This window comes from Lactuca serriola, chromosome 1 (assembly GCF_051521515.1).
Source record: "Lactuca serriola cultivar US96UC23 chromosome 1, Lser_US96UC23_V15, whole genome shotgun sequence".
Classification (NCBI taxonomy): domain Eukaryota; kingdom Viridiplantae; phylum Streptophyta; class Magnoliopsida; order Asterales; family Asteraceae; genus Lactuca; species Lactuca serriola.
The window spans coordinates 2165628-2181899 of NC_136408.1; the positions used below are offsets into that span (position 1 = coordinate 2165628).

The following is a 16272-nucleotide window of genomic DNA, read 5'->3' on the forward strand; positions in this document are numbered from 1 at the left end:
GTTCCAACAAAATGGCTCTTATTTAAATATAACTAATAAAAAAAACTACATAACCTCATTGAAATGTTGGACTGAAAAATCTGTGAGAAAACTAACTTATAAATTTATTTTATTTTTGTCAAACATTACGACCTAAAAAAAATTGTGTTTTAGAGATTTTGTTGAAAACTTGGCACTTTTGTATACTAGTTAAAGGAATAAATGGTGGATGGCACTTGTATTATAATTTAATAAGGGGGAAGGGGAAGAGAGGAGAGCGACTTTAACAAACTACTACCATTACCATTAGCATACATACAGAGAGATACAGATAACAGATACACTTATTCCCTCTCCACTCAAAAACCTCTTTTTTTTTAAAAAGGTTTTTTTTTAGTCCAATATTCCCCTGGTTGCCGATCTTCTAAAGGTTACACTTGCACCTGGTTTGGACCCTAATCTATCCAGGTTCAAGTTGGTTACCCTAACCCTACTACAACTATTACAACTACAATCTAACTTTCTACATTCATCCTCGTTTGTCCTTGATGTGTACAAGTGAGAAAGCCTGGAGTACAACGGGGACGGGAAGGAAGACGTGGATGAGGTGTCGGAATCCGACGAGGTCACGTTCATGATGGTGTTGGTGTTGGTGTTGGTGTTGGAGCTGCTGTTGTTCCAGTAATCATGTTCCCAGTCACCCGGAATGTGATCACTGGAGTCCCTTTGGGTGCTGCTATCTGTGCTGCAAGAACATGACTCCGAGAAGAACCCCGAGTTGTCACTGGAGGAGGAAGATTCCTCCTCCAGACTCCGCTGCCGGTGCCCAGGCTGAGAAGCCGGCTGGTAATTGCAAGCCTCCCAAGGTTCAGTGGAGTGAACGAATGTTTTGTGTTTCCGTGGATCTTGATGCTGGATTATTGAGCTGCGTATCGATCGTGGGGCCCGTGGGGAGCATCTAAAAAACAAAAAAAAATGAAATTGCTTGACTAATAACATAAAATAAAAAAGATAAAAATACCTTGCATAAAAGAGCATGTATGCGCCTTTTGTCAATACATGTTGAAGATCCACCTCGTTCACCTACATTGACATGATATAACTCATATAAGCATAAGAAACAAAAGTTGGTGTTTTTGAAAAAAAAAATTAATAAATAGATGGCGAATCCATACCATGGTGTCGTTAAATTTGAACCATCGGTTGTGATGATTCTTAACATAGCAAACATAATGACCAGAAAAGGCGTCATTCATTGTATCTACATGAACCACCACCCCATAAAGCCTGTAAACTGGCGACTTATCACTTGTCCCACTAACATACGGAGCCATGTCTAAAATCTCTGGGAACTCAACCGATTTGTTTAGCTTCCCATATTTACCACACTGTAATACAATCAAATTCAGTGACATAACAAGACTTGGACAAATATCTTTTGGTCAAAAAAAATATGTATATATATACATTACCTGAAATCTCTTCAATGCAATAGTAAGCACATTAGGAGCCTCCAATAACGTCAGTTTCTTTCTGGCTTTCTCATAGGATTTGCACCTTAAGAGGAAATTAATTAAAACACTATATAACAGTGAAAAGGATGTGATCAAGAAAAGATAAATGAACCAAAACCAACCTGCTGCATTTGTACTTGTTTTCACCATCCAGAATCTCAGTACATGTAAATTTATCCAAAGCCTCTTCCAAAGTTCCTATATCACCTTCTATTTCAACTGTCAGATCCATCATCCTTTCATGCATCTCCGATTTGCCTCCACATTTGATGCAAATGATCTATATATATATATATATATATATATATATATATATATATATATATATATATATATATATATATATATATCCAAAACTAAAATAAATACAAAGAGTATCGTAATTATTTCAAATTTATATCTGAAAGTCAAAAATCACCTTAGACCGTAGATAACCCCCAAAGGTAAGCCCAATCAGACTTGTTTCTTCTTCCAAAGAGTTCAAGGCATTCCCTCCTGCAGCTTCCTTGATGCAAACTGCTTGCAAAGCATCGATAACATACCTGTAATTATAAATTCACTACTAGTTTAATGAACCACACCACACAAACATAAATAAATAAACAAATTGTTCTTGTTCCATATCAAACTGTAACAGTAAAAGTTGACCTTAGAAATTCATGTGCATCTTCTTCTTTCCCATGCCCAAGATTGCTTCCAATGTTTTCAATATGGGTAAGCATGCGAATAGGAGACAACGGAGAGTTCCCATCTTTTGCCTTCATAACAAGGCCTTCAACCTCACATGTGAAGCACCATCCTCTCTTATCACCTAACAAAACACTTTTTTTTAATAATAGTTTGTTTACTCGGCTCAAAGAAACAACTTGTTAATGCATGACAACATACATGCTTTGGAATGAAGCCCTTCCAGAAAATAAGCAGTCAGAGGTGGAGTGTATATCAGGCACTGGAGCACCGCATTAGCATAACAGCTGCAAAATATGCATGCCATGCCATCAATATAGAAACTATTTAATTAAAAAAGAAAATAATTACAATCACATAACAGGTTAATGCGAAGCTCTACCTGTTTCCGCAATTTTTTAGGCCACAAGGCTGCAATTCAATCTTTTTTGAAGCATAAAGCTTGACAAACATTTCGTATGGGAAGAGGCCCTGTATCAAAATTATACCAAAACTATCTCACCTTATAAATCTCATAGAGTGAAAATTAGAAAAAAAAAAAAAAAAAAAAAAAAAACAAGAAAGGTTCCAAGTCAGACCTTGAAAGCATATCTGTCACTTACTCCCTCTAATGACTTAGAGGGCTTGACCTGGTCAACAGCTTTTGATTTTGATGTCTTGGATCCGCTTCTAATACGACAAGTTTCTGTGAGTTTGGGTGAAGAAACGGTGTCATCATCCACCTTGACAGGCTTTGTAGCATGAGATGCATGTCTACTACTGGTGTCCGGAGCTTTTGGTGATGAACTTATTTCCCTAGATTTGGATGTGTGGGAAATCCTACTCTTGTTACTGGAAATATCATTCGAACAAGATAAGCTATCATCTTTAAGCACTGAAGCACGATGGGAAGGAGAATTTTTAGATTCCCTGAACTTGGAAGTATCATCCTTTGACGAATCACTGCTATCATTGAACTTGTTATTTCCCAAACCATCTATTATGACTTTATCAGCAATACATCCATTCACGATATTGCTATGCTGATTAGCAGTGTAACTGCCAGCTGAGGCAAAATCATCATGATCATTGATACTAGATTTCTTGTTATCAACAGTCGTATCCCAGAAACCAGAAGAGGTTGTACAAGGCTCAGAAAACAAAGACTCGCTGTTTGTCCAACAAGATGAACTTGACTGAACATCTTCTTCATCACTTGGATTGGATCTTTTAAGATTGTTCTTCCCTGAACCAGTTGACTTTCTGGCTCTGGTAGGGCTCTGGTGCAATGATTTCACTAAGTTGTCAACAGTAACACCTGCAGAAAATTTAGTAGGGGTGGAACTTCTACCCTGCTGATGAGCAAGGGATTCATCATCATCCTTGTTATCAGAATTTTCTGGGAATCTCCCAGTCACAGACGATGTAAAAGTTTGCTGAGCTTCAGTATCAAAAGTGTCACTTTGATCTTGATGATCCACTTGCCTATAAGAGCTGCCTCCCTCATCATTGATTGGACTCACAGCAACATAAGGACGGCACTCATGTTTGTGGCCTTGTCTCCAATGAATTATTTGACATTTCCCAGAGCTGAAATTGCCATGCATAACATGAGACTTCCACTCAAGAAATTTTTGAAAAAAAAAAAAAGTAATATTTTAAATCAGTGCTCTACTATTGTTCACATGTCCAATTTAGTTCATACATGAAATCTCCATCACACCCATATCTAAAATTTTGAACCACCACTAGAAACTATTCACTATATATCAATTTACACATCTCAAGGTTTCTGGAAGCAGTCATAACTTATAACACACTAGTAGCAAATACAGATTCCATCTTCTAAATCATGTTCCTGTAATATTCTAGACCAAATCTTTCTCCTTATTTGATGTATCATGTAACCATAACGACTCTACATGCCAGTTTATTCCACAAGTTAACATAATGCTCATAATATGGCTCAATAAATGATATGTTGAATTGCCAAGTACTTTAGTGTCTGCAGTGAATCACACCAAGTTTTGAGCAACACAAGGGTATTTATACAAGCATACAACTCCACCTTTGCCAAAGTGAAATAGTTATATATATATATATATATATATATATATATATATATATGTATATATATATATATATATATATATATATATATATATATTTAAAAAAAAAAAGTTCAGACAGAAACATGAAGTTGCCAAAATCCAGGTTCAAAATACTCAATCTCAAAGGGTGGAGTTGATAAAGATATTACAAGTCTATCATATGGAAGCATTTCAAAACAGGTCAACTTCATACTCATCACATCTTCGCTTGATAAATTGAAGGGGGGAATTATGATCTCAGATTATCATTTTGGAAATTTCCCACCATCAGGCCCGGCCCAATACCTGGGCGAGATGGGCTGAGGCCCAGGGCAGCATTTTTTAGGGGGCATCATTTAGTCTGGTAAGTAATTATGTATATGTTAGTTTGGCCCAAAATATTTAGCCTAGGTTCTTGATTTTTGTTCTCTAACCATGAGACGACGCAAGCTTGCAGTTGAATCGACACTGGAGGTGTAATCGACAACGTCTAGAAATATGAAGTTTGTTGAAGATCGAGGAGTCGAATTCTTCTCTAAACCGATTGGTTCTAACTTCTAAATCTAATTTCTATTTTCTATTTCTTTTTCTCCTATTTCTTATTCACGATTTGCCTATTTGTATGAGTTGGGGTTCCAACTAAGATTATTATAATTCTCCTTTTTTTTTATCACTATTCTGATTCGATTGGAGTTTAATTGTTCAGGTTGGAGACCTGGAGTTCATCTGTTCAACACCATCAGTTAAATATGTAATTATGTGTTCTATTTTTTTATTTCTGATTTTCAATTTGTTCGAAATGTATCAATTACTTTCGAAATTTGCATCTTTGATTTCATGTTTATTTGTTTGATTATAGTAGTTTGCTTCAAGAAGTTTGATTTTTGATTTCTTGTGGTTTGCTTCAGGATTTGGTATGTAAGAGTTTGAATATGTGCTGAATTTTTGAGTTCAAAATATGGAGTTCACAATTCCGATTTCTCTTATTAATTTCTAGAGTTTCTTTCTGGATTTTTATGGATTGTTTATGTGATTCAGGAGGTATACTTTACTCTTGAGTTATGATTATTTTGAATATCTCAAGGCAGCAGCCAGGGGCATAGGTATATAATTTTTCCAATGTTATTTGTTGCTATGAGACAGTTTTTTTAAAGGATCTGTTGTTTATGATTCCTTGATTCATTTTCTAGATCACTTTTAAAATTTCTGGAAAATGGAAAAAACACAAACTATGGTTTTTTTTTTGGTTTTTGAAACAGGGGCAGACTTCTTTTTTTTTTTTGGTTTTGAGATAGCAGGGGTAAGTTAGGAAAAATCTTATTGTAGTTTTCTGCTTCATGTTTGTAGTAGAATGTTCCTTATTTTTTCCTAATACTGAAAAAACAAATATTTTTGTCTGTATTTTTGTTCTTTAATTTTATAACATGGACATATCTATTAACTTTTCTTTACTTTTTGTTATAGTAAGTACAAGAAACAACAAAGTGGAACAAATGGTTTTCGAAGCAATGTGTAACATTGTAACAAAAGGCATTGTCACCCTTGAAGAAGTAAAATTTGTTGAAATCCAATTATATGTTGAAGATGTTTTTTTGTGATTTATATATGTTATTGTTTGTAGTCATGGATTTTGTTTGATTATAAATTTCTAAAGATGAGTTTTATATATAATACATTTATTTTGTATTATTAAAAGGGCATTATTTTATAGCCTTGCCCTAGGCATCAAAAACCAATGGACCGGCCCTGCCCACCATAAAGGCTAAATTGTTTCCTAAGATCCATCAAATATAATATATATACATAGATTTACCATAAGTGTTGAGAAATACAAAAGTAAGCCTATGTCTCCCTGAAATCCAACAATCTAAACCCCTGCTACTAAAATATCCTATTCACAGCTCCCTTTAAACAAAACAAAACAAAACCAAAAAAAAAAAAAAAAAAAAAAAAAACATTATCTTGTATTCGAAGGATAATAGAAGAACTTTCAAATGAAACACCAGCAAAAATAGTTAAAGCCTTGATGGATAAGAATGTCTACCAAGCGCCAAATACATACTTCAGACCCAACCTAAGTTTCAAAAAGATTTTTTACGTCACTAAATTCTGCATAAATGTTTGCTATATTAGAAAATGTGAGCTAATGTGAAGTCGGATGTGCCCACAAATTGTGCTAAAGATGCATGTTAAATTGCATATAAGTTATTTAGTGTTACTAAAAACATCCATTTTATATGTCATATGTACTTCTCAATGTCCAAACAATCTTTCATTCAAGGAATTGACTACGAATTAAGAATGGGTATATGCATGAATTCCATCACAGGCTGGGCCATCAGAGCATAGCATCAATTAACTCTTAACATGTCCGTTACTGTCTAAATTACAAAAGGGGGATGTTCTTTGGTGACATTGTTTAAAAGGTTATCACACCCCCATGCCCTTATCAGATGGACCATTTTCAGTTAGTTTAAGCACCAACGTAGAAAGTAACCTTCCTTTCCTATTCAAAACAAAACTAACCACTTGTCCCCTCGTTTAAGCAAAGTGGAAAAGAAGAAAAAACAAGTGTTCTTTCCTAAGAATTTCCTATGTCTTTCTCCATTAGAATTAAGCACAATAACAGAACTGAAAGAAAAGAACGATTTATTTCATATTCAAGATCTTTGAATTAATTAAGCGTACCAGTAACGAACAGCTTTGCACTTGGCACAACGCGTGGTGGTGGGACAAAAGCAAACAGCACATTGGTATTGCGGTTTCAACGGAGAACCCAATGGAATCGACACGTAAGTCGGAACCGAAGCGGGAGTCAAAACCGAAACCCTAGCCGAGGGCGTAGCGTTCGCAGTGTAATAGTACGATTCTCGGGCTTCAAACTCAGCCCTAGCTAACTCCTCTGAAGCCGATACCACAAGCCTCTTAATCTCCTCACTTCTCGCTACCGAATGCCGCAATTTTCGACGGATAATGAGCACGATCACTGGCACAACCACAACCACAACCAGGAACACCAGGGAGGGAAACCCTAGATCCCGTCTAACAAGCATTTATACAAAATGATGATGCATCCAGAAAAATAACAATAAAATCCTAATTCCACAACAATCATAGAGAGATTTCTCAATTACAAGACAACTTCTCAGACAGTAATTATCAAATGATGCCTTCAGAAAGATCGAAGTCACTACTTTTTCCACAAAATTGATGCTTACAATGACGATTTCGGTACATATAAGAAAATCTTGAGGCGTGATGAGTTTCCTAGTGAGTTCTTGGTGGAATCTGTAGAGATTTGCAGATCGAGATTTTAGGGCTTGAGAATATTAGTACGTTAAAATACGTAAGAAACGAATTTTTTTAGCATCGAGAGACGTGAATTATCAGCTCATCTTATATTCCCGACCCGAACTCGCTAGGGATCCGATATTCAAATGTAAAAGATATTCTCGTGTAATTTACTAATTTAGAGTAAGTTACAGTTTTGGTCCCTAGCTATACCACTTTTTTACCACTTTTTGCTGATTTGGACCATGTTTTATGTTTGTTGCAAGTATGTCATTTTTGTTTTATTAAGACATTTTATTCTTACAAATCTTTCTATCTATTTAAATAATATCACCATTTTTTTAAAGTCATTTTCAGATATATTATTTATGCATCAAACTATTTCACTAAAATATCCAAGTATAACTTTTTCTATTTTCGATTTTGATTATTTTAAACAATAATAAAATATTAATGGTTTTCTTTGCGGAATATATAGCAATCTTTTTGACATTCTATTTAGCTATTTTGATTATTATTTCTTCCTTCATAAAACGTTCTTCTTCCATTGGGTTACTTTTGTGTTCTTTTAAATATTTTGTAGTATTTTATAATTTTATAAACTTGTAATTTCTAAATAACCATAGTCCTTGGAATTTGGTGATTATAATTAATCCATCGGATTTACATATGAATCTCCCTGATCCTAAAAAATAAAATAAAATAAGACAATCACCATTTTTTCTATATTCATTTTTTTCTTCCTTTCATTTTTCATCATTTAAATTATGTTACCATTTTCCTTGCAGAAGATTCAATTTCATCAACAATTGTAAGTGGTATTCATTTCATTTTCGATATATGTTTTTTGCATTAAACATTCATGCGGTGTTGCTAATTATGATATAAGGAATACAGGTTATTGATTTGTTTGAATGAGTGAAAGCTAATCTCAGTCAAATGATATTGAGAACCATATGATGCCTAATCCCTTATTCAATACATCTGATTCGAAGAGCAATATGGTTGAGTCAAAAACAAACAACTCTGCAACTACAACCACCAAAAACAATAATGCTAATTTGAAACACAATAACTCTGTCATCATCAATAACAACATTGAAACGAATAACAACTCAGCTGTCAGTAACAACAAGATCGATGTGAATACCAACTCAGATTCAAAAACAAGCGTTGATGCTCTCGCTCAGGTTCGAGAGTTGCAGTTAACTTATTATTATTATTATTATTTTCTACATATTTACCTGAATCTGATTCTCCGAGTTGATCACTAAAGATACATGTATAAACATATATTCAGTTATCCAACCTCTATGTTGATATAAGTATGTAGAGGTCAATGTGAATATGTAATCGATGGTAACTTTTGTTGGATTCTCATGGGATTTCTTCATGAGTAAGTGAGTGTTATCGTTTTGTTTTAGGGATATGGTGGTGGTGGTACATTATCTCCACATGAGGATGCACAAATGTCTGAGAGCAAACATTCTCTTAATGGAAACAAGGTTATCCTTTTCCTTTAACTAATTTTTTAATTCATTATTACTTATGTCATTGTTTTTTAATTCATAATCTATATTGATCCTCTTGTCTATTCAACGCCGATAATTTCCATTTGTAGAATATGTTATAAAGTTTTGTTTTCATATCAAGACTAACCAAAAAGCTACAAAGTTATGCTTAAATATCTTGAACATACTACAATTATGAGTATAATGCATTAAATTATCTTTCATTAAGCCATTTTATTGTAGAAATGGACACTTGAAACTAGCTTCTTCACATGGGCTATGATCTTTTTGGATTTTGTCTCAACAAATTGAATAATGGAATCTCTCTCTCTCTCTCTCTCTCTCTCTCTCTTATGGGTTGGGACTTTTCACATTCTTCGTTGTTTTTATATATGAATATTAATTTGCAGGTATACAAAAGTGGGCCATTATTTTTGTCATCCAAAGGTGTGTTATTTTCATAAGCTTGTGATTACAAGTGTTCTCTTGTACAAATTTAAGTAAACAAAACGAACATATTTGATCAGTGGATATGAATAGGCATGAAACTCGCTCTATAGATGTAACAAACCTGATTGATTAAAATGAATTATATGAAGAAAAAAACTTGTTATTTAATTTTATTTTGGTTGTTACGTATTGATATAATCATGTATATAACTTATGTTTGGTTATTAACTAAGAATATAGTGTGTGTTTGTGTGTGATCAACTTTTGCTATCATATTTCCTTACTAAAACATTAAAGCAAAATATGCATAATTTACCATATAAGAAAATCATAATAAAAGTAAATTTTTCGTTGAACACGCTTATTTTGAAATGTATATCATTTAACATCTATAATACAATGTAAGTATGATTTATTCATTAAAAGGATAACCTTAGTACCGATCCCTAACACTATTATGGCACATTCATTTTTATTTGCCAATTGTTTATCATTTTGACGGTACACCGTATTTTCTCTTAAATCCTTAAATTACACTTGTTATGTAGGGATTGGATGGACCTCTTGGAAGAAAAGGTGGTTTGTTTTGACACAAACCTCATTAGTTTTCTTTCGAAGTGATCCAGTAAGTTGCATATTTAAGTTTATGGGGAGTTGTTTGTTTTATATTTCACATAGGTAAAGTATGTATGAAAATAATAATTTTAGTTTCCCTATGGACATTGTTTCACCTTGTGTATATTAAAGGTCCATTAACAAATTTATTTTTTCATGTTCAGAATGTTGCGTCTCAAAGAGGATGTGAGGTTAATCTGACCCTTGGTGGCATAGACATCAACAGTTCGGGAAGGTTAGTTTGCTTTCTTTAATTCATTCAATATTTTACATTTTACATATTTGTACCTTGTTTTCGATTCTTTTGACTTACTAAAAATCTTTCTTTGAATTTCAGTGTTGTTGTTAAAGTAGATAAGAAACTCTTGACGGTTTTATTCCCAGATGGTCGTGATGGGAGAGCTTTTACTCTTAAGGTGTTATTTCATATACTTACTTTAAATGTAACAACAAATTGTATATTATACTTATGTGTTCGTGTTAACAATCTGCTCACTAGTATTGATATTGCATATAATCTTATTTTTTAATATTAAGCTTGTTATTAAAAAAAAATACTTATGAGGTGTATTTAACATAAATAGAACACATTGTTTTTATACAATACTAACCAATATCCATGTTTTAATTATTTAATGATCTGAATAAAACTTTTTCTATTGTAGAGTATTTTCCATTTAACTTTGTTTTCCCTAAATGGGAATGTAATAACTTGAATTTGGAACTGAAATTGTTCAGAATGTTATAAAGCTCTATATGGCTACAACTTGCATGTTAAAGAGTTGCACGATAATGAAAAACACAATGTGCCACATTTTGCCATCGAAAATGTACTAGTCTGATCAAGACATTTTCCCCTTGATGGGCAGTGGTTGGCTGCTTGTTTCTAATTACAATCGTTAATTGGATTTTATTGTTGTAGGCCGAAACTATAGATGATTTAAATGAATGGAAGGATGCATTGGAGGAGGCTTTGGCAAATGCACCAAGTGCTAGCCCAAAAGTGGGGCACAATGGAACATTGAAAAATGAGAACATTGATATTGTCAACGGGTCTTCAGAACAATGTAAGAATAATATTTCGAGAAACAATTTATTCAAAAAATTTTACTATGATTTGGGTAATCTTGTGATTAACGATTCATATGGCAATATATAATCTATTTTGCTTTTTTGTTTTCTTCCAATAGCAAACGACCAACCGCTAACAACATCATTGGTCCTTGGTCGTCCAATCTTACTTGCATTGGAAGATATAGATGGAACCCCATCTTTCTTGGAGAAATCCCTTAGATATGTTGAAGATCATGGTAAGATGAAATTTTCATTTAATATAGGACTCTTAACTTTATAGCAACACACTTTCCAATATTAACATGATCCATATTGCTCTGGCTACATTTTTATTGAGTTGTTTGTCTTTGAATGTCTAAGGATTAAAAGTAGAAGGCATATTGAGGCAAGCTGCGGACGTAGAAGATGTAGAGCGTCGCATCCAAGAATATGAACATGGTGAGTATATAACTACAAATATATGAAATATACGACCTTTCTTTTCCAATGTGAAGCACCATTGTGGTTAGTGGTTTTGCTAATTATAATTTAGGGAGTATGATATGTTTGAAAGAACCACATATTGGATAATGTTTATGATTTCATATAGGGAAGGTGGAGTTTACCGCAAATGAGGATGCACATGTTATAGGAGATTGTATAAAGGTAAGTCATGCAAGTTATTTTCTTGGTACATTGCCAGACTATTCCCTTTCCCTCATTATACTTATGTTGAATTTTAATTGTGGCCTCTTATTGCCTTTTTGTTTCAGTATGTTCTTCGGGAGTTGCCATCATCCCCGGTTCCAGCATCATGTTGCAATGCTTTGCTAGATGCGTATCGTAAGTTCATCGTGTCATTTTCTAGTGTAACAAGTTATAAACAATAGTGTTAATGGTTTTTTGGTGATTGTTTTATTTAAATTTAAATAATGTTACATTTTGTTATATTTTATCTTATAGTGATGACAAATTATGGTTAGGGACCGATCGAGCCACGAGAGTTAATGCCATACGTACAGCTATATGCGACACATTCCCCGAACCAAATCGACGTTTATTACAAAGGTATCAGATAAAAACATTTCCTTTATGAATGGTGTATTAGTTTCCACTTTAATACATTTTGTATATCTCATGTTCATTGGTTTTTATAGAATTCTAATAATGATGGAAACGGTCGCTGACAACAAGACAGTGAACAGAATGAGTGTTTCAGCAGTTGCAGCTTGCATGGCACCACTACTTCTTCGTCCCCTTTTGGCTGGTGAATGTAACCTTGATGGTCAATTTAGTATGGGTGGTGGTGATGGATCTGCTCAACTTCTTCAAGCAGCTGCAGCTGCTAACCATGCCCAAGCAATTATCATCACCCTTCTAGAAGAATACGATAACATATTTGGGGTAATCTCAACATATGCTCTTATTATTCCTATTGGTTTTACTTATTTGACACTCATATTTGTTAATATGTGTGTTCATAGGAAGGTGACATGTTAAGTGATCTATACTCTGATTCGGAAGAGCTTGGAAGTGAGAGTGAAGAGCTTAGTGAAGATGAAATATATGAAGATGATGATGAAGATGATGGTGAATATTCATCTGAGAGTTCTAATACAGATAAAGATTTTATACATGCATCAACATCGAGGCAGAGTGGTGATGATAGAGATAATCCTCAAAGTCATAACAAGGTTGGATTCTTACACGTGTCATTTTGTTATTCAATGGTTGTACAAGTTTTATGGTAGACTCATAAAATAAATTTAGAAAATGCAGGGACTTGGTCATGTTTCACATTCCATCTCCCACAAAGTAACTAATGATCTTGATACCGAAAAAAAATTAACATCAAGTATTAACCAGTCAACAAAAAAATCAGTTGAGCATTCTGAAAATGACAATGTGCACGCAAGTACAGATATAAATTCAAGTGATAATATTCATCAATCTTCAACTACTACAGATGGACCTCCAAACATGCAACGCATGACTTCTCGCCGAACAAGTGTATGTATCAATATGTTATGTAGGTCACACACATGTAAAATTTATATTTTAGTTACAATATGTGTTGCCTTTTTGGCTACTAATTATGGTTTGTTTAATTATAGGTAAACAAAAAGGCATCAAATATCAATAAAGAGTAAGTGATTTATAAATTATAATCATATAAATTATTAAGATCTAACAATACTTCATGGATATTTCGTTTGCTAGTGCTCAAGTTGAAAGGCTTGAGGCCACTAAAGGAGAACTTAAACCAAAAGTTGAAGCGGAGGTGGTAACTTTGCATTTTTTACATTCCCGACAGATTTTAACCATTTTTATAAAATATAATGGAATGCTAATTACAAAAAAATAATATGTAATTTCACAGGCGAAAGGAAACTCAGTTTTAAAAGATGACTTGTTAAACAAAAAGAGAGCTTTTGAGGTGCATCGTCTGCAACTCGAGCAAGATGTATGTACAAGATATTGATTGTACCTATGCATATATATATATATATATATATATATATATATATATATATATATAAGTTATATGACATTATTCTCTAATAAAATATTTGTTTGGCACACATTGGTATTTTAAATTACATGTGTACAGGTGGCAAGATTAGAAGAACAAGTGCGAAAGGAGTTAGAGTTGAGGAAAAAACTTGAGACTGGAATTAAGATATCTCAACAAGCCTTATTTTCACATGAAAAGGTTTTCTAATCTTATACTTTATTGTTTATGAGATTTGAATATTCATTAAATTATTACACACCGATTCAAATGATTTTTCTAGGTAGAAAGTGATGTCACAAGCTTACATAAAAAAGTTAGCAATCTTGAAGACCAGTACTCAAAACCAGAAAAACTGTAAGTTGTTTTGTTTAAACAATTCTCACTTTATCAGTATTAAATTCTTATAACTATTTACTCTTTATATTCACTTTGTTTGATACAGAAAAGATTCTCATGAAGCAACAACTACTTCTCATGAGAGTAAGGTAGCATATTGATGTTTCTTGATATATATATATATATATATATATATATATATATATATATATATATATATATATATATATATAGTTTTGTATTTATATTTTTTATTATTGATGATGGCTTATTGGAATCATTAAATGTACATCAAAAATATTATTACGAATATCTTTTATTTTTAAAGAAATTCACGCATCTTACATTGATATAAAACTTCATTAAGAATACTTTATGACATTAAGCTTATTTGATCCCTAGAGATAAGTTTTTTTTTATTCGGACAGGATAACAAGCATCAATTTCAGTCTTATTCTGCAAAATTACCTCCACATAAGCAACTTGATCCAACAAACAATTGCAAGGTACATACAAACTCCCTTTACAAGCATTTTATCTTACTTAATTTTCCTCTATAATACACTTACAATTCATATTTTTATGTTTGTTTGTAGCAACATACATACTTTAGCAAAGATAACAGTGACAAACAACACTTCTACTCCTTTTCTTCAAGATTACCTCCTAGTCAACACTCTGATTCAACAAAAGAAATGAAAAAGTCTTCGACAACCAAGCCTAAACGAATGAACTCAAAGAATGAGGTATGTATATTTGCATATTTTTCTTTCTCAATGATTTTCTATAGTCAATGTTATAATACTATGGTCCTTGGTAGACTACCGGTACAAATTCAGCAATGTCAAAGATTACAAATGGTATTAATTTCTTGAAAGAAAGAAGCAACCAACTAGCAGATGAGTTGCAGATCATGAACAAAGATAAGAATAAAAGCCAATCTCAAAGGCACACCCGAAAAGACTCACAAGATGATTTGGATATCCAATCATCTATGAGACACAAAGAAAGTCAATTGCAACACTTGGATTCACATATAGATAGAGAGATAAAAACAGATGATCAATCTACAAATTTATCAATGGATAAACTGCATGATGAGAGTTCCTAACATACCAACTTGAGATGATGTGTGGGATTGATCTTCATGACTATTGTTTGCATATATTTTGTATGAATCAAAACAAATAAGTATATATTATACTTTATTTAAGTTGTCTAATGTAATATGAAAGAGTGTGTATCAGTAACAAATTTATAAGCCTATGCCAATGATACTCTTAGATGTTTCCATTTTTACTTAGTCGGTTTAACAATGACAAGACATAATTAGTGAAGCTATATATGTGTGTTTCCACTTGACTTAAATAAGAAATAATGACTTAACAAAGAAAGTCATAAAAAATGAGGTTTTCCCTATTAAATCCTAACTTTTTTACAATATTATCTTCTTTTATTTTTTATGTGGAATGTGTGTTCGTTGCATTTAAGCTAATATATTGTTATTTCATTAATTTTTTACTTTAATTTCCCAAAGTGCGTTGTAATTTTTTTCACAAAATTTTTAACATAATTTATCTGGACGTTGGTTGATGTAGATGATAGGAAAAAAGAAACAAATTCTAAGTTGTCTTGCTACTTGCAACTTGAAGATCTCAACATTGATAACAAATTTTGATTGTTTATTATCACTTGGTCATGGTTTTGGTTGATCATTAATGATAAATTCGTTCATTTTGCTAGAATTGCAACCCAAACCCTTTTTACTCTATTAAGGTATTTTGCGATGAAGGAACCACCCAACTAGTTAGACTATAGTGTAGTGATCTCAAATAGATTATTTTGTAATTTGATAGCTAAGATATCGTTTATCAACTAATCTTATATGAATGTTATTAACATGTCACTTGTTTGGGAATCATTGCAACATCGTCTCTATGAAAGTGTGAAATGTCCTTCTATCTGTCGACTATCATGGTATATTACATATAGTCAATATATGCATTCAAAATTAAGGGTAGTGGTGGCGTGGTATTGGCATTGTGATCATGCATGTGGCAAGGTGATGCAAGCAAGAGTTTTATAGGTTAAGTGTGCAATTTGGTATATTTCTTAAAACTCATTTTTGTTGTAATTGATGTTGGGTTAAATACAACAATAATTAAGCCATAAGCTAAGTTATACGATATAAATGCAAATAAAAGTCCTACTACAATAAGTACAATATACATTAAATATTACATTGTAGTTTT

At 32.8% G+C, this 16272-nt stretch overlaps 2 protein-coding genes across 2 annotated transcripts; one reads left to right on the forward strand and one right to left on the reverse strand.

Annotated features, from left to right (window-relative positions):
• Positions 1 to 261: 261 nt before the first annotated feature.
• LOC145064223 (ubiquitin carboxyl-terminal hydrolase 17-like) lies at positions 262 to 7574 on the reverse strand. Its single transcript, XM_079011877.1, has 11 exons — positions 6938 to 7574; positions 2759 to 3749; positions 2563 to 2651; positions 2382 to 2467; positions 2142 to 2304; positions 1912 to 2035; positions 1616 to 1773; positions 1452 to 1536; positions 1155 to 1367; positions 1001 to 1062; positions 262 to 937 (listed from the first exon to the last, which is right to left on the reverse strand). The coding sequence occupies exons 1-11, from the start codon at positions 7300 to 7302 to the stop codon at positions 373 to 375; spliced, it is 2901 nt and encodes a 966-aa protein (XP_078868003.1). The 5' UTR covers positions 7303 to 7574; the 3' UTR covers positions 262 to 372.
• An 18-nt stretch (positions 7575 to 7592) lies between these two features.
• Positions 7593 to 15298, forward strand: LOC145064852 (rho GTPase-activating protein REN1-like). Its single transcript, XM_079012393.1, has 26 exons — positions 7593 to 7723; positions 8329 to 8351; positions 8438 to 8730; positions 8965 to 9045; positions 9462 to 9498; positions 10050 to 10126; positions 10281 to 10351; positions 10454 to 10532; positions 11039 to 11183; positions 11307 to 11426; positions 11551 to 11628; positions 11780 to 11835; positions 11943 to 12012; positions 12153 to 12237; positions 12327 to 12573; positions 12654 to 12863; positions 12949 to 13179; positions 13284 to 13315; positions 13390 to 13450; positions 13550 to 13633; positions 13781 to 13882; positions 13965 to 14038; positions 14127 to 14169; positions 14449 to 14526; positions 14617 to 14766; positions 14841 to 15298. The coding sequence occupies exons 3-26, from the start codon at positions 8497 to 8499 to the stop codon at positions 15129 to 15131; spliced, it is 2736 nt and encodes a 911-aa protein (XP_078868519.1). The 5' UTR covers positions 7593 to 7723; positions 8329 to 8351; positions 8438 to 8496; the 3' UTR covers positions 15132 to 15298.
• The last annotated feature ends 974 nt before the right edge of the window (positions 15299 to 16272 follow it).